General features: G+C 41.6%; 1 protein-coding gene and 1 pseudogene across 4 annotated transcripts in view; one reads left to right on the top strand and one right to left on the bottom strand.

Annotated features, from left to right (window-relative positions):
• Positions 1 to 14,742, bottom strand: part of LOC102965629 (methyltransferase-like protein 7A) — a 40,632-nt gene extending 25,890 nt beyond the window's left edge. The window contains exons 1-2 of one of the 4 annotated variants that reach the window (XM_042992292.1): positions 13,874 to 14,741; positions 4,335 to 4,413 (exon numbers count right to left, since the gene is read on the bottom strand). In XM_042992292.1, the coding sequence (XP_042848226.1) occupies positions 4,335 to 4,413; positions 13,874 to 14,371 (577 nt within the window). In that variant the 5' untranslated portion in view covers positions 14,372 to 14,741. Of the gene's footprint in view, positions 1 to 4,334; positions 4,414 to 6,457; positions 6,915 to 13,873 lie in introns of those variants that run through there. The other 3 variants (XM_042992294.1, XM_042992293.1, XM_042992295.1) reach the window with 3 other exon arrangements.
• Positions 8,444 to 9,514, top strand: LOC102952570 (annotated as a pseudogene).
• Positions 14,743 to 19,048: the final 4,306 nt, after the last annotated feature.

Below are 19,048 nucleotides of genomic sequence, written 5' to 3'. Positions count from 1 at the left end.
GAGTGACCGACTTCGGCTCAGGTCATGATCTCCTGGTCCGTGAGTTCGAGCCCCGCATCGGACTCTGTGCTGACAGCTCAGAGCCTGGAGCCTGTTTGGGATTCCGTGTCTCCCTCTCTCTCTGCCCCTCTCCTGCTCATGCTCGCTCTCTCTCTCTCTCTCTCTCAAAGAATAAATAAACATTAAAAAAAATTAAGAAAGAAGTAAAATATCTTTTCCTATAGACAAATTAACTTTATTCTGTTCCTCTCACAATTGCTTAAGGAGGCCGGGTCCCGACCCAAGTAAGGGACCATGTGAAGAACTCCAGCGCTCGTGGCAAACAGTTTGAAGTTTACAAAGCACTGTTTGCATTATGTCCTGCATCCTCACAAGAATCCTGGGAGATGTAAGCAGTGTTCTCTTTTTAAGTGAACAAGTGAATTAGTAAGACATAATGTTAGTACGATTAGATTCAATTAGATTCAGTTAGTAAGATTCAGACGTTCTCACTCCGAACCCCATCCTTTCCCCGCTGGCCTACACAGCAGGGAGAAGTGTTGAGGTGTCTGTGGACAGTCCCAAGTGCGAAGTTGAGCGACCTCAGTTCAACTCAGGAAGCTGAGTAGCTGCCTTCATAATTTGAGTTGCAGGAATAGCTAGAGTAAAGTGTTTTGGAAATTAGGAGCTTGAAGGCGGTGGGTGTTGAAGGCATGGAGACCAGTTTGAAGCATTTTCTGGCATGAGAGATTGTGACTTAGATCAGACATTGGTGCCTTCCTAGGAAACCACTTCTTTGTGCCTCAGGAAAATTATTTGCTGAGTTATCATTTTTCCATCCTAGGTTATTGGGGTGAATTGAGTGAAGGAAGGCAAAGAAAGCTGAGTCAGTTGCAAAAGGAGTGTTTTTCTACTTCTCTATCTACATGTAGTATCTTCCCCTCACCTTGGAGCTATTTTGCTGCCATGTCCCTGAATCATGCAATACCTAGCAAGTTCCTGCACACATGGTTTGTGATTCGAGCTGTCCACACTCAATCTATACATGTAATCATCCAGGGCTTAGTTCTCAAACTAAGATGGTGGCTGTGGAAAGGCGGTAGAAGGGGCCATCTAAGAGGTACGGAGAAGAGGATTTGATGACGAATTGATCGGTAACTACTCTGGGAGCACCTGGTATGTAGTAAGCACTGTGTCTGGCCTGTGCACTAATACCCACAAGTGTATTAGTGAATGCTGAGGGATTTCTCAAAGAGGAAGCTTCTTGAAACAGCCAGCAAATGCTTTCTAGAAGGGCGTCTCTTTATCTGGTCCTTGGGAAATAATCCTAGGTGTTGAAGAAATTAGCAAGTGTCGCTTGTTTAGGGAAGGACACGGTTGAGTTTTGTTTTTGACATGTTAAATTCTCAATGCAAAGGAATGGCAAAAGTGTGAGGTTTAAGAATCTCTTCCACACGGGTGATAGCTCACAAGCTAGGAGTATAAGCAAGGCTCGAGGGATGAAACACACACTGAATGAGTCTCGGGGACCATTCACAGTGAGATGGTAGAGAAAGGAGACAGAATTACAGAGACTTGGGTTTGAAGAGACCTCAAGAAGCATCACAACATTGTGGGGAGGGCTGGGCTTTGGAATCAGGTAAGTTTCATGGGCATACTGGTGTGATCACTCAGTAAGTGGCTTTGGGCAAGTGACATTGACCATTTGTCATGGGCCCTTTCTCGTTTGTCAATTGCAGGTAATGTATCTGCCTTATAGAGTTATGAGTATTCTATGAAATAATTGTGTAAAAACTTGGTGCCTGGCATAAAGAAAGCATGTAATAAATGAAAATTTTTATTATTAGCTATTAGAGTCTTGGAATAGAAGGATCATTCCAAGGAGAAGGTTGACATCAGTGTCGGACCCATTTTAAAGATTGAGAAGGACACAGCCTGAATTAAGGCTGTGAGAGGTTTTTACTTTTAGAACAGTAAATTCTGAATGGCAATTGTCCTTGTTTGTATGTAATTCTCTATAGGTTCCGCAAATTTCCTTTAGGAATAAAATAATAACTTGCTTGGCCAGCAAATTGCTATGTTTTATTTTTTGTTTGTTGTTGTTTTTGTTTGCTTTTTTTGTTTGTTTTCAAATGAGCTAGAAATTGGGAATATTGGCCCCTCTACGTTCATTTCCTGTATCCTCAATCATCATGTCCTCTGCTCTTGATTCTGGCAGTTCCATGGATCAGGGACTTCTGATTATTCTTTTCTTATTTTGTAAGGATTTTATTTTTAAGTAATCTCTGCACTCAACGTGGGGCTCTAACTCCCAACCCTGAGATCAAGAGTCACATGCCCCTCCGGCTGAGCCAGCCTGGCGCCCTTGGTTTTTCTTTAATGTAGCCTGAATGCTTTTGGTTTTAGGTATTGAAAGAGTTCAAGTGACACTTCCTGGACAGTTTTCTTTTTAGCTTTTGTTGGCACAAGGCTCCTTGATCATTACGCTCCCAATTGCATTAACAGATTAATGGGAATTGAATTTCAGTTAAGTTCTAGGTCTTCTAAAGCAATACCAAAGGGGAAGGCTTATGTTAAGGGTTAAGAGTACACAAGGTGCTATTATGCAATATTTGCTTCACTCGCTATCCAAGTATGAAATATGTAGGAATTCAGAAGAAGCAATTAGAATATGAAAACAGGAACAGAGTGTTTTATGATATAAACATAAGAAATTTCAATGGTATTTGAAATTTCTTATGTTTATATCATAAAACACTCTGTTCCTAAGTATGTTTGGTTTGCCATTAAAATGAAGTACAGGGCTCATGGGTCCAGGGACTTAACAAGATTAGGAAGAGGCCTGGTGTAAGTAAGCAGCCATCCCCAAATCCTCCTTGCAGTCTCTCATACCCAGCCCTGCCTGCCTTCAGTTCCTTGAACACATTGTGTTTCCTCCTTTTATTTGTGTGTGGTACCAGCTGTTCTGTTAGGCTGAAATACTAATACCCTCTGGAATTCAGCTCGGATGTCACTTCCTCAAGGAAACTTCTGATCCTCCCCTCCCTCCCCCGCCCCAGGGCTGCCGATTCCATTTTCCTGGTGCCTGGTGCTTCTCCCTCCTAGCTAGCATTTATCACGGCCTATGCCTCTGCTCCGTGAGGGCAGAGAACAAGTCTAGCTTATTCAGGGCTCTAAGCCAAGCACCAAGGGTGGAGTACACAGTAGGCACTCAATAACTGTCGAATGAAGTTTAACATTTGTTAAGTACCAAATGCTTCACTTCATTAATTCCTCTCAGTAACCCTTGAGGTAGATATTATCCTCATTAACAGATGAGGAAAGTGGCACTAGAAAGGGAAACAAAACACAAGAGAATCTTAAAGATAGAGAACAAACGGAGGGTTGATGGAGGGAGGTGGGTGGGGGATGGGCTAGGTGCCTGATGGGTATTAAGGAGGGTACTTGTGAGGAGCACTGGGTGTTATATGTAAGTGATGAATCACTGAATTCTACTCCTGAAACCAATTTGGACTGTATATGAACTGACTAAAATACAAATAATAATAATGATGATGATAAAGAAGGTGACACTAGAGAAATAACTTGCCCAAGGTCTCACAGTCAACAGATGACACAACCAGGACTTGACCTAAGTCACTTGGATTCCAAAGCCAGTGTCATTTTGTCTTTTATCTTCCTCGTTGCATGCAACTATCCTAGTGAAAAGCCAGGGTTCTCAGCACGGTACTACGTAATCTACCACCTGGAAGCAAACAGGGTCTGATTGAAATGCAGCGATGTGCCCATAAGAGCATTTGCGGCGTGCCTTCTCAGCCTCCCTTCCCACTTTCCCCCAGCCTTGTTTCATTTGGAGGATACACAAGTCTCCTTGTCTCTGTTCACAAGGGTCTGGGTGTGCTCAGCCCCGGGGAAGAAGCACTGTGACCTTTACTTGAGCCAAATCAGCCTAATCCATTTGGTCTAAACATTATGACTGATTCGGGGATGGACTTGTGACCCCAGATTGTCAACAAGAGCCAGCTGAGACTCAGTGCAGAAATTGGGTGGAGCATTTGCAAAATAGCTTTGATCTTTCCAACTGACCTTGGCCCCGGGGAAGCATGAAGATTGGCACCACTTCCACAGACTCACCACCTGGTAGGGCAGTCAGGAAGGGCAGATGTGACATCTGATCACATCAGCTGAGCCCTGCTCAAGCTGTGCGGGAGGCTTTCTGCCCCTGTGCTTTTCACTAATTTGAGTCTGAAGGTCTTTCTTCTGCTTATGCCTTTTTTTGGTTGAACACTCACGTCACTTCCAATCGAAGGAATCCTAACCAACACACGACCCAAAAGACATTGGACCCGTTTTACCTTTTCCGGTTTCCATTTTGCGCGGGCTTAGGTCACTTCCACAGGCTGTCGGAATGACCACAAACGTGTGTCTTCTGGCCTGTGGAGGAAAGCAGTGGGGAGGTGCTATGGCAGCCATGATGTCAAGACAGGTCTTGGGGGCGCCTGGGTGGCTCGGTCGGTTAAGCGTCCGACTTCGGCTCAGGTCATGATCTCACGGTCCGTGGGTTCGAGCCCTGCGTCGGGCTCTGTGCTGACAGCTCAGAGCCTGGAGCCTGTTTCAGATTCTGTGTCTCCCTCTCTCTGTGACCCTCCCCCGTTCATGCTCTGTCTCTCTCTGTCTCAAAAATAAATAAACGTTAAAAAAAAAAATTAAAAAAAAAAAAGGTCTTGTAGTTTCAGGAATTAGGGCTTCTAAGACTTGCTCGGGAACTCGTGGAATGTAAGAAACTTTATTTATTTCTCCACAGAAAGGATCAACTTTGCCACACCACTTAGACAAGAGGGAATTGATAAGAATGTACCCAGTACATTGTGCTATATGGCATTCCTTTCAACATGCTGATAACATTTCAGCATGTCAACCTGTGGTTTTTCATATTTCTCAAGCACTGGACTACCTTAACCGATAGTGAAGTGGGGTGGTTAAGGAGGTCCCTGCTTTGGAGCGACTGCAGAGGGAGGAGATCCCTGTTCTAGAGCTCAGAAGGCCTTAGGTAACTATCCTAACCTCACCATAACAGTAACTGTCTTCATGTTCAAGAGAGTTAGAATCGTTATGTTTCCTTCCTTTTTGCTTTATGAATGTTACAAGTGGAGGTCTTTGGACTCGAACTTTTCAAAATCCATTCTGATCCTCCCTCTGCTTTCTGTAAGCAATTACCTGGCTCTAGAAACATAAATCTGTATGTTCAAATAGCTTAATTTTCCCCTTCCAGACATTAAAAAAAAAAAAGAAAAAAATGAAGCCAAGCCAGCAAAGACATAAACCATTTATTTCCATTCCTAAAATCTATATGAACGTATTGATTTGATAATTAAAATAGTCCTTTTGTAAAGTCATCTCAGAAAATATACTAAATTTATTAAAATACATACGAACTATTGCTGAAAACGCTATTCTTAAGCCCTCTGACCAACCTAACACTTTAGAGGTTCCCAGAGTGGCAAGGAACAAAGAAATCATCTTGGGACAAGAGGGGACATTTGGTCAGAATTATCTCCAAAATATGTGTCTACTTCTTGACAGATTCACAGATTGCCTGGGTTATAGGGGTTCTTACAAAATATGCCTAATTACCCAAGGTTTTCCTAATTACAGTGGCCCTTTTCCTTGCCTACAATTTAAGACATCCAGCAAAGTATACGCCACATAATCAGGAAAATGGAGTCAAGAACCTTAAGTATCTCAACTATTTTTATGGACATACTAACGGGTCAAGCACACTCTTCACCTTAAGAGTTGAAGACTGGAATGCAGGAAGACAAATGTGGGTGGAATACTGGAGAAAACACAGTAAAGCTGGGCAGAACTAGGTGTGACCTAGGCAGAACTGCCTGTGACCAGGCAGAACTGGTCCATTAATTTTGAAAACCAGCCCTGCGATCCTAAGAACAACACATGCATTCAGCTTTCTTTCTGAAAAAATCTGGGCTGTTCAGATTAGGATTTTCGCCTGGGTAGGATATCTTTATTCAATTTGTGAGTTATTAAGATCTTGTCACGTCTCCCCTTTCAAAGTCTTCTTTTGAGTGATTTGACGGCTTATTAGCACCAAGCTCTCAAAAAGCAGGTACAATTAAAATCCGTCAGGTAACCATGTAAGTAAGACAGTTGTGGGGCGCCTGGGTGGCTCAGTCGGTTAAGCGTCTGACTTGCGCTCAGGTCATGATCTGATGGTTCGTGAGTTCAAGCCCCACATTGGCTTCTCTGCTCTCAGCACAGAGCCTGCCTCAGATCCTGTCTCCTCCTCTCTGCCCTCCCCTACTTGTGCTCGCTCTCTTTGTCTCTCAGAAATAAAACATGAAAAAATTATAAAAATCTATGATATTAAAAGACAAAAAAGATGGCTGGGAGGATTTTGAAGTTACAGACTTAAGTTTGGGAATAATGGTAAACTTCAATTATGAAAGCCCAGTGTTTCCTTTTAAGGGAGAGTCCTGTTTTGCGTTTGCTTTGGTTTTGATCCTCTGGGAGCCAACAGAAAATGGCTAAACGGGTTATCACATAAACTTCTAGGGATGAAATTCAACTTTACTTAAAAAAAAAAAAAAGGTTTCCTTTCTCCCAATTAGTATTGTGAGTGTAAATAAAACTGTAGCCTTAAGCCATCTGAGCCACGCAGCTCTCCGCCCCCGCTCCTGCTATTTCACAGCATATCCACAGATGTGAGGGCGCACCAGCTCCACGGGCAGCGGCGCCTGGAGGTGCTGCAGCTCAAGTTTAGAGAAGCGCGCCCGTTCCAGGGCCTTCCAGCTCTCTCTGGTCAGGTTGCACCCATCAAACAGCAGGTACCATGCGGGATCCAGGACTTGTTGCCAGAAGTAATTCCAAGTTGAGCTCTCAGCGGCTACATGCTCCAGGAAATAGAAAGCCCCTCCCTGAGAAACAAACAAACAAACAAACAAACCCCGCATATTGGTTTTGTCAGAACAGGTTTATAAGATGACTGAAGAAGCTTCGATTTCAGTGGCCCCAGAGGCTAACTTCATGAAAAGGCATGGATAAATTAAAACTTGCTAAGGCACCATTTTGGCCAATAGTCTCAGCTTCTGTCAAATTTTATACAGAGCTGCCAATTTCAGGCAATTAACACATATTTTCTGATCATATAGGGGCGCCTGGGTGGCTCAGTCAGTTACATCTGACTCTTGGTTTTGGCTCAGGTCACGAGCTCACGGTTAGTGGGATTGAGCCCCACGTTGGGCTCTGTGCTGACAGCAAGGAGTCTTCTTGGGATTCTCTCTTCCTCTCTCTCTCTCTCTCTCTCTCTCTCTCCCCCCCTCTCCTGTGCATGCGCACTCTCTGTCAAATAAACGTTAAAAAATTCATATTATGTGAATATTTTTTCCCTAAAACTAGGATTAGAATGTACATTCTCTTTTGTAACCTGCTTTGTTTATGTATTCGAATATTATCCTAAAACATGATTTAAAAACTTTTCACACAACATTTCACACCACTGAAGGTACCATGTCTCCTTTAACCATTCTCATTGAAGTTATTTCCAGTTGTTCATCATTATAAATACTATCACAGTCAATAGCCTTGTCCGTACATCTCTGTGACAACCTCTAATTATTTCCAAAAAAATAACTTGCTAAAAAGTAGAACTGCTGAGTCCAAAGTCTGTGTCTTCTTAAACTGTTGGTACAGGTGGTCAAATTGCCCTACGGAAGAGTCATAGCAAGTTTACATTCATACTAGCAATGCATATGAGTGCCCATTTCCAATAAACTCTTCTCAATCCTTTTTTCCTCTGTATCCTTGGCAAGCTGATGGGTAAAATGGTATTTCATTTTCAATAATGTGTACATCTTTAATATCCTTAATATAGATAACATCTTTGCTAAACCTTATTGGCGATTTGGATTTCTTCTCTTCCGATTTGTCTGTTATGTCCTTCATCAGTTTTCTAGTAGGGTGTTGGGTTTTTCTTACTGCTTAGTGGGGGCATTTAGTATAATAAGGCAACATATACTACAAAGGTCTCCCCCAGTTTGTTGTTTGCCTTTTAATGGCACATTTTTTTTTTAAATTTTACTACTTTTATTTAAAAACAAAAATTTGGGGGTGCCTGGGTGGCTCAGTCAGCCCAACTCTTGATTTTGGCTCAGATCAGGATCTCACAGTTAGTGGGATCGAGCCCTGCATGGGGCTCCGTGCTGACAGCATGGTGCCTGCTTGGGATTCTCTGTCTCTGTCTCTCTCTGTCCCTCCCCTCCTGTCTCAAAATAAATAAACTTTACATACATACATACAAAAAAATTTTTTTTTACTTCATCTGAGAATTGCTCTTGGGTTCTGTTTTGCAAACCTGTGGGAGAGTCTGAATCCACACCCAGCATTGCCTGAGACTGAATAAGCATGTCTTACACTTTTGTACCATTGTCACAAGGATGTAAATGATATGATGAATTAAAATACTGAAGCATCAGCCCGTGGACACTGCCAAGTCAGCATCGTGAAAGTCTCCCCTCCCCCAGCCATCATGTCTAAGTCAGAATCTACTAAAGGGCCTGAACAGAAGCTTTTCATTGGAGGTTTGAGCTTGAAACAACCGATGAGCATCTGAGGAGCCAGATGGGGAATGCTCACAGGCTGTATGGTAATGAGAGACCCAAACACCAAACGCTCCAGAGGCTTTGGGTTTGTCACCTATGCCACTGTGGAGGAGGTGGACGCAACTATGAATGCAAGGCCACACAAGATGGATGGGAGAGTTGTGGAACCAAAGAGGGCTGTCTCGAGAGAAGATTCTTAGAGACCTGGTGCGCGCTTAACCGTGAAAAAGATTTTGGTCGGTGGCATTAAAGAAGACGCTGAACAACATCACCTGAGAGATTATTTTGAACAGTAGGGGAAAACTGAAGTCATTGAAATCATGACTGACCGAGGCGGTGGCAGAAAGAGAGGCTTTGCTTGTGTGACGTTTGATGACCATGACTCTGTAGACAAGATTGTCATTCGAAAATACCATACTGTGAACGGCCACAACTGTGAAGTCAGAAGAGCCGTATCTAAGCAAGAGATGGCCAGTGCTTCGTCCAGCCAAAGAGGTCGACGTGGTTCTGGAAACTTCGGTGGTGGTCACGGAGGTGGTTTTGGCGGGAATGACAACTTTGGTCGTGGAGGAAACTGCAGTGGGCAAGGTGACTTTGGTGGCAGTCGAGGTGGCAATGGATACAGTGGCAGTGGGGATGGCTGTCACGGATTTGGTAATGATGGAAGCAACTTTGGAGGTTGCGGAAGCTATAATGATTTTGACAGTTACAACGGCCAATCTTCAAACTTTAGACCCAGGAAAGGAGGCAATTTGGGGGGCCGAAGCTCTGGCCCCTGTGGTGGTGGAGGCCAATACTTTGCCAAACCACAAACCCAGCGTGGCTATGGTGGTTGCAGCAACAGCAGCTATGGAAGTGGCAGAGGTTTAAAAAAATTTTTTATTTTATTTTATTTTTAATTTTTTTTTAACGTTTATTTATTTTTGAGACAGGGAGAGACAGAGCATGAATGGGGGAGGGTCAGAGAGAGGGAGACACAGAATCTGAAACAGGCTCCAGGCTCCGAGCTGTCAGCACAGAGCCCGACGCGGGGCTCGAACTCATGGACCGAGAGATCGTGACCTGAGCCAAAGTCGGCCGCTTAACCGGTTGAGCCACACAGGCACCCCTAAAAAAATATTTTTAATGTTTATTCTTTGAGAGAGAGAGAGAGAGAGAGAGAGAGAGAGCATGAGCAGGAGAGGAGTGGGGTGGGTGGGGGGACACAGAATCTGAAGCAGACTCCAGACTGTCAGCACAGAGCCCGATGCAGGGCTCGAACTCACAAACCGTGAGATCATGACCTGAGCCGAAGTCAGACGGTTTTAGGTTTTAATTACTACCAGGAAACAAAGCTTAGCAGGAGAGAGTCAGAGAAGTGACAGGGAAGCTACAGGTTCCAACAGATTTGTGAACTCAGACAAGCACAGGGGTGGCAGGGCCTAGCTGCTACAAAGAAGACACGTTTTAGACAATACTCATGTGTATGGGCAAAAAACTCAAGGACTGTATTTGTGACTAATTGTATAACAGGGTATTTTAGTTTCTGTTCTATGGAAAGCATAAAGCATTCCAACAAAGGTTTGGGTTTTTTTAAATTTTTTTTTTTTAAGTGTTTGTTTATTTTTGAGAGAGGGAAGGAGACAGAGTGCAAGCAGGGGAGGGGTGGAGAGAAAGGGAGACACAGCAGCTGAAGCAGGCTCCAGGCTCTGAGCTATCTGCACAGAGCCTGATGCGGGGCTCGAACCCACAAAGCATGAGATCATGACCTGAGCTGAAGTCGACACTTAACCAACTGAGCCACCCGGGAGCCCCCCAACAAAGGGTTTTAGTGTAGATTTTTTTTTTTTTGCACCCGTGCTATTGATTGCTAAATGTAATAGTCTCATCATGACACTGAATAAATGTGTCTTTTTCAAAAATAATAATAGTAAAACGCTGAAGCATCGAAAGCATTACTGAAGTCACAGTACCATTGTGTCATTAGGTATTTTATTCGGTGGATGTGATACGTAAGTCACTGTCATGTAGGAATTAGCAACTGCTGCTTTCATCTAGGGCAGTCCTATAAATGTAGGTGAAGTATAGACACAGTGGAGGGTATAGATTATCAGGGGGATTTCAGAAGTCTCCTACCTATCTACCTCTTTGGGAAATAAGGGGAAAGGGACCTCCAAATCCCCTCCAAAACCTGTGGTGACGGCCACACTCTTCTTAGCCTCTTTTATCTACCCTAATCTTGCCTATCCCAAGCAGAGAGCTTAGAGGTGGGAGTTTCCCATTTCTGTGGGCAAGTATAAGACAGGAATGTAAGTATAAGTTCAGGAATGGAAAACTTGGAATTTCCTGATTGGGTAAAAAAAAAAAAAAAAAAAATCCATAGACTAGAGCAGGAGAGAAAGGAGGAGACCCATGGAGGCCAGTGTTACCCCAAGGGTCACACAGGTTTAAGCGAGAGATAGATGCCTGTCACCCATTCAGGTGACTATTGAAGAGACAGCTGGATATGCAGATTTGGGGTTAGAAGAAAGATCTGGGCTAGATATTTAGATTTAGAAACCATCTGCCCCCCAACACACTCACAGTCTGTCTCTCTCTCTCTCTGTCTCTCTCTAAACAAACAAAAATAATAAATAATAAATAAAAGGAAGTGAGACCTACTAGCTGTGTAACCTTGGGCAAATTTCTTAACCTCTCTGAGTCTGTTTCCTCAAAACAACATGAAGACAGTATCTGCTTTAAAGGACTGTTGTGAAGGTTAAATGACAATGTAATAAAGCTCCTGGTTCTATTCAGTAGAGAGTAGAAGGCTACAAAGAATGTGATCTCCTTAAGAGTGCTATTAAAACGGGGGTCAGAATTACTTGTTTTGTAGGGATAACACTGTAAGCAAAACATTTGCTAACATTGCCCAGTTAGTGCCCAGTCTCAGGACACAAAAACCCAGCATTTGGGTATAAGAGGCAGAACTTTTTCATTTACTATTTTGATGTTGGTCTATCCTTGAACCAAAGACAGAATTATATCATTGCCTGTAAACTCCATCTCAAGTCCTTTTCTTCCTGAGGAAGTTCCTCTACTAGAAAATAAAACTGGGGATTACAGAGCATCCTGTTCTACTAGAGCAGTGAATTCAACTGTTGAGACATCCATACTTTATCTATGTTCAACTATGTTTAGAATAAAACTATTAAAAAATAATAAAGGTAATAGGTAAAAATTACATGCAAGTATAAAGAATTCCAAACAATACCAAAAGATATAAAATGAAAAGTATGGGAATGCAAACTGGTGCGGCCACTCTGGGAAACAGTATGGAGGTTCCTCAAAAAACTAAAAACAGAACTACCCTGTGACCCAGCAATTGCACTACTAGGCATTTATCCAAAGGATACACTTGTGCTGTTTTGAACGGACACATGCACCCCCATGTTTATAGCAGCACTATCAACAATAGCCAAAGTATGGAAAGAGCCCAAATGTCCATTGATGGATGAATGGATAAAGACGTATTACTCAGCAATCAAAAAGAATGAAATCTTGCCCTTTGCAACAACGTGGATGGAACTGGAGGGTATTATGCTAAGTGAAATTAGTCAGAGAAAGACAAAAATCATATGACTTCACTCATATGAGGACTTTATGAGACAAAACAGATGAACATAAGGGAAGGGAAACAAAAATAATATAAAAACAGGGAGGGGGACAAAACAGAAGAGACTCATAAATATGGAGAACAAACTGAGGGTTACTGGAGGGGTTGTGGGAGGGGGAATGGGCTAAATGGGTCAGGGGCACTAAGGAATCTACTCCTGAAATCATTGTTGCACCATATGCTAACTAATTTGGATGTAAATTTTAAAAAATAAAAAAAAAATAAAAAAAAAAAAAGTGATTCTTCCCCTGCATCCAATCCCATTCCTAAGAGGTAACCATTGTTAATAGTTTTTTGTCTGTCATTTCCTTTAACATATATACACATGCATATATATGTGTACATATATGTGTGTATACATATGTATACATATATATCCCACACTTTAACATATATACATATGCATATATGTGTGTATGTATGTGTGTATACACATATATATACATATACATATATATGTATATCCCACACATATATATGTGTATGTATATGTGTGTGTATATGCATATATATATATGTATATCCCATGCACTTATACTCTACCTAATTGTCTATTCTTTGATTGCTTTTTTTCATTTAACATGATCTCTTAGGGATTTTTTCCATATCAACATAGGTAACCCTTCCTTGTTCTTTTTAACAACTGCACAGAATTCTTCTATACTCTGTGACAGTTTACTTGAATGGCCTCCTGTCGATGGACATGTAGGTTATTTCCAAGTTATGCTATTATAAATACTCTAATGAATATCTTTGCATATGGCCACGTTTTTGCATATTTGTGCAGTATAACTATGGGATAAATTATTGGAGAAAAGACTCTGTGCACCTTTTGATATTTTGATAAATTTTGATATTATCAAATTACCCTCGAAAGAGGGCACTTCCTCCAATGTAAAGGAAGATGTCCTGCCTCCCAAAACCATAATACCATATTGGCCTTAAAAGCCTCTGATAGTATTAATAGGTAAAAATGGTATCTGGCTTTATTTTGTTCTTTAATTGCGTGTCAAGTTGAGCATTTTTATCACATAATTGGCTATTTTAAAAAAAAATTATTTATTTATTTTGAGAGAGAGTGGGGGGGGGTGGAGGGGGCAGAGAGAGAGAGAGAAAGAGAATCTCAAGCAGGCTCCCCACTTCACCGACTGTCAGATCATGACCTGAGCAGAAATCAAGGTGAAGCTCAACCAACTGGGCCACCCAGGCCCCTGGCATATAATTGGCTATTTATATTTATATTTCCATTCCTGCTGTTTGCCTATTTTTCTCTTGTGTTTTTCTTATTGTTTAAAAAAAAAAAATCCTACTGATCTTTTGATTTGTAATGTCTTTTTAATATGAAGGAAGTTAACCTTTTTTGTCTATCGTCCCTGGCAAATACTTCTATGTTTTTGTACTTTACTGTGTTTATAGTATTTTTTTTCCTCTGTCGAAGTTTTACACTTTTTGTGTATTCAGAATCAGTCTTTCCCTTTATAGCTTCTTCCCAACTCTAAGATTCTACAAAATTCAACAGTGCCTTCTCTCCTAGTTGCCCTTTTTATGGTTGAACGTCCGATCCACCTGAAATTGATAGAACTAACTACCCTTGGGGATAGTGGTTGCCACTAACCAGTCCCCCTTGCACCGCCTCACTCACCGGCCTCAGCACTCGGCACACCTCCTGGAGGATCTGCTCCTGGTTCTGCACGGAGCACAGGACCAGGGTGCAGACCACCACATCCATGGAGCCATCGGCCACCTGCTGCATGTTCTCCCCCGCAGCCACCACGAAGCGCTCGAACTGCAGGTGTCGGTTCTCGGCGACGCTCTTGATCAAGAACTTCTCAAAGTTGGGGTTGGGGTCGATACAAGTCACCCTGCATCCAGCCGGGTAGAACTTGAAGTTGGCCCCGGTGCCGCAGCCCACTTCCAGCAGAGAGAGCTTCCCGGAGGGGCCCGCGAACTCCGGCAGGTTGCTGAAGAGCTCGCGCTTCTTGCTCGCCATCTGTTCGTTGTACATCACGGTGAACCTCCGCAAGAAGTAGGGGAACCATTTTTTGCATATCTGGTTCCACAAGCCCAGAAGGTTCAGCAGGAACATGGGAAATAGCAGGATGCCGATGGCCAGCCGGAGCGTAAAGATGATAAGCGCCATCACCAACAAGAGAAAAAGATCAACGGGTTAGCGACCCGGCAACCAGACTCCTTTATTGCAGGAGGTAGGCTTCTAGCCAGAGCCAATCCGCTGCGGAGGAAAGAAGAATTGGCCGGGCTAGAGAGACACAGCTCAAGTCAAATCGTGGGCGAGAGGCCCATTTCACCTAATTAATAGGCGCTGGGCAAAAGATTCAGCTTCGTTTTCATGAAGCAAAGTGAGAAATTTCCCAGCTTCTCAGAAGGAAAGTTGATTACAGTCCCTTATTCCAGATCTATTGCTGCTTCTCCTTCTCTGGGTTTGGAAACTACCGCTGGTTTCCTGCTGGAGTTTTATACTATGCACGCTGCTCGTACACACCCCATCCGGGTCCTCCAATGACATCTGCAAAGAAAACAGAACCCGTGGGTGGAGCCTGGCTAAACCGTACTAGGAGGCTGCTGCCAAGTGACCGCCTCCTGTCACCCTTTGGTCCCTCTCCTCCCCCAGCCCTGTTTTTAAAAAGAGGAAATGAGAAGACACGCTTGCCTGACCACAGTTAACGAGAGGTTCCCCCCTTTTGCATTCTGGATCGAGGCTCTCAGACGTTCATAACTCAACAGGATTATTTTTGAGTCACAGTTCTGGGCCTCCCATTTTTTAAAGGGCAAGTTTCAACTGCAAATTGTGCGTGACTGCTCCGTCACTCAGCTAAATTTAGATAAAAATAGCCCCCAGAATATTCGTGTTGGGGAACCTAAAACCCTAAAGTATACAGAAAGTAGTTTCAAGCATTCATCTGTTTTTAACAAGAAAGCCTTGGCTTTTGGGTGGGTCAGGGAACACAGAAATTTTCAAAAATTATGGTAACGTTTACTTTTTTAAATTGGGTGATGGATACAGGGAGTGTTCTGTTGATTCATTATTTGTGATCCTCTATATAAATATATCTTCCACATTTAGCAGCTTTCTTGAGGTGGAATTGACATACAATAAACTATATAAAGTGTACAGTCTGGTAAGTTCTGACCTAGGTACATACCTGTGACACCATCACTTTAGTCATCACCCCCGAAAGTTTCCTCTTGCCCCTTTGTGATCCTTCCCTCCTGCCCTCCCCATCCCAAGGCAACCACTCATCAGTTTTTTGTCACTAGAGACGAGTTATGCATTTCCTAGAATTTTGTGTAAATGGAATCAGGCATAATGTGCTTTTTTGTCTGACTTCTTTTACTCAGCATAATTATTTTGAAAGGCAGCAACATTGTTGCATGAATCCATTGATTTTGTCCCTTAGTAGTATTCCATTGTATGGATGTATAACAGTTTGTTTATCTGTTCACCTACTGATGGACATTTGGGTTGTTTTTGACTGTTACAGATTGAGCTAATGTGAGTATCAGCATACAGGTCTTTGTATGGACAAAAGCTTTCATTTCTCTTGGATAAATTTTTAGGAGTAGGATATATGGGTCACATGGTAGGCAAATATTTAACTTTTTTTTTTTTTTGCAAATATTTTTTTTTAAGAAACTGCCAAACTGTTTTCTGTAGTGGTATACCATTTTATATTCCCACGGTAAGGGTATGAGAGATTTAGCTGTTTCACATCCTGACCAATACTTGGTGTAATTGTCTTTTTTTATTTTAGCCATTTTAAAAGGTCTGTAGTAGTCTCTCCTTGTACTTATAATTAGCATTTCCCTGATGGTTAATGATGTTGAGCATCTTTTAATGGACCTGTTTGCCATTTGTGGTCTTATTTGGTAAGGTCTCTGTTCAGATCTTTCACTCACTTTTAAATTGGGTTATTTTCTGGGGCGCCTGGGTGGCTCAGTCAGTTAAGTATCCGACTTCGGCTCATGTCATGATCTTACGGTCCGTGAGTTTGAGCCCCGGGTCGGGCTCTGTGCTGACAGCTCAGAGCCTGGAGCCTGTTTCAGATTCTGTGTCTCCCTCTCTCTCTGCCCCTCCACTGTTCATGCTCTGTCTAAATAAAACATTAAAAAATTTTTTTTTAATTGGGTTGTTTTCTTATTGAAGATGGAGAATTCTTTGTATATTCTCAGTATGTCATTTATCAAGTGGGTGACTTTTTCCTAGTCTGTGACCGGTCTTTTTATTCTCTTAATGGTGTCACCATCTTGCCCCCTCTCCCCTGCTCCTCCTGCCTCTGCCAACCACCAGTCTGTTCTCTGTATCTGTGTGTTTGTTATTTTTTTTTTCTTTTTTGTGGGGTGATTTTGGTTTTTTTTGTTTTTTGGTTACACAGATGAGTGCAATCATATGGTATTTGTCTGTGACTGGCTTATTTTGCTGAGAATAATGCCGTCAAGGTCCATCCATGTTGTCTTAGCTGTGCCTTTTATTTTGGTAAAGTCCAATTTATACATTTTTTTCATTTAAAAAAAATTTTTAATGTTTGTTTATTTTTAAGAGAGAGAGACAGCGTGAGCAGGGGACGGGCAGAGAGAGAGGGAGACACAGAATCTGAAGCAGGCTCCAGGCTCGGAGCTTTCAGCACAGAGCCCCAACACGGGGCTCGAACTCACACACCATAATATCATGACCTGAGCCGAAGTCGGACAGTTAACTGACGGAGCCACCCAGGCGCGCCACATTTTTTCTTTTTTTTAATGTTTATTTATTTATTTATTTATTTATTTATTTATTTATTGAGAGAGAGAGAGAGAGAGAGAGAGAGAGAGAGAGCGCGCATGCATGAATGGGAAGAGTAGCAGAAAGAGAATCCCAAACAGGTTCTACACCGTCAGCACAGAGCCCCACACAGGGCTCAGTCTCACAAACTGTGAGATCATGACCTGAGCCAAAATCAAGAGTTGGATGCTTAACAAACTGAAGCCCCCAGGCGCCCCTACATTTTTTTTTCATGATCCCTGATTTTTTTCCTAAGAAACCCTCACCTAGTCTGTGGTTGTGAAGAGTTTCTCTTATATGTTCTTTCTACATCTTTTGAGGTTTTAGATTTTATATCTAGGTCTATGATTCAAGTAAAGTTTTTTTTTTTTAATGTGTGATATTTAAGGTAAAGGACAAGGTTAACTTTTTCCAGTTTTATTAAAATATAATTGACAGAACCTTATAAGTTTATATAGCATGAATGTTAATATTTTTTCCGTATGGATACCTAGTTACTCTAGCATAATTTGTTGAAAAACTATCCTTTCTTCAGTTGAATTATTTTGGCAACTTTGTTAAAAATATATTGGTCATATATACGTGTGGGTCTATTTCTGGGAATTCTGCTTTATTGTCTCTCTATCCATCCATATGCCAGGATCACACTGCTTTGATTACTGTAGCTTTATAGAAAATCTTGAAATCAAGTAGTTTAAGCTTTCTGACTTTGTTCTTCTTTCTCAAAATTGCTTTGACTCTTTAGGTCGTTTGCGTTTTTATATAAAATTTAGAAATTTTAAAATTATAGAAATATGCATATTGTAAATTTTTAATGGAAAATGTAATTTCTTTAGGAAATTTGGGACTGTTCAGATTTTCTAGTTCTTCCTGTGTCTGTTTTGGTCATGTGTCCTTCAGAAATTTGCCACCTATAAAGTCCAAGTTGTTGAATTTATTGGTATAGAGTTGGCCACAATGTTCTCTTATAATCCTTTTAATAGCTGTAGGATCTATAGAAATGATACTGATATTTTGTGTCTTTTTTTTTTTTTTTTTTTTTTGGTGAATTTAGCTAGAGGGCTTTTTTGATTGAAGGCTACTTGATATATATAATATAATATTCTATTACTTTCAGGTGTACAACATGGCCATTCAATACTTATATGCATTACAAAATGCTGACCACCATAATTGTGGTTAGTTACTGTCCATCACCATTCAAAATTATTATAATATTATTGACTCTGTTCCCTACACTATACTTTATATCACTGTATACTTCATATCCGTACTTTATTGCAGTTCAATTTGTACCTCTTAATCCCCTTCACCTATTTTGCCCATCCCCTGATGCCCCTCCCCTCTGGCAACTACCAGTTTGTTCTCTGTATTTATGAATCTCTTTCTGTTTTATTTGTTCATTTGTTTTGTTTTTTGTTTTTTATTTTTTTTTAATTTTTGAGAGAGTGTCTTAGCGTGTCTTTTATTTTGATAAAGTCCAATTTATACATTTTTGCATTAACAAAATTTTTTTGAATGTTTGTTTATTTTTAAGAGAGAGAGACAGCGTGAGCAGGGGAGGGGCAGAGAGAGAGGGAGACACAGAATCTGAAGCAGGCTCCACGCTCTGCTCTGTCAGCACAGAGCCCGATTCAGGGCTCGAACCCAAGACCCATGAGATCTCGACCTTAGCCGAAGTCGGACGCTTAACTGACTGAGCCACCCAGGTGCCCCTCCCCCATGGTATTTTCTTGCCTCTTTTGTTTTAGATTAAATGACCATATACATTTGGGTTTATTTCTGGGCATTCTATTCTGTTCTATTGGTTTACGTGTCTGTTTTTGTTCTATTACCATACCATTTTGACTACTATAGTTTTGTAGTATAGTTTGAAGTCTGGGAGTATGATACCTTCATCTTTGTTCTTTTTTCTCAAGACTGATTTGTTGATTCAGGGTGTTTTTTGGTTCCGTGCAAATTTTAGGGTTATTTGTTCTTGTTCTGTGAAAATGCTATTTGCATTTTGATAGGGATTGTCTTGGATCTATAGATTGCTTT

The sequence above is a fragment of the Panthera tigris genome, chromosome B4 (genome assembly GCF_018350195.1).
Source record: "Panthera tigris isolate Pti1 chromosome B4, P.tigris_Pti1_mat1.1, whole genome shotgun sequence".
Classification (NCBI taxonomy): Eukaryota; Metazoa; Chordata; class Mammalia; order Carnivora; family Felidae; genus Panthera; species Panthera tigris.
This window is presented reverse-complemented; position numbering and strand designations above follow the sequence as displayed.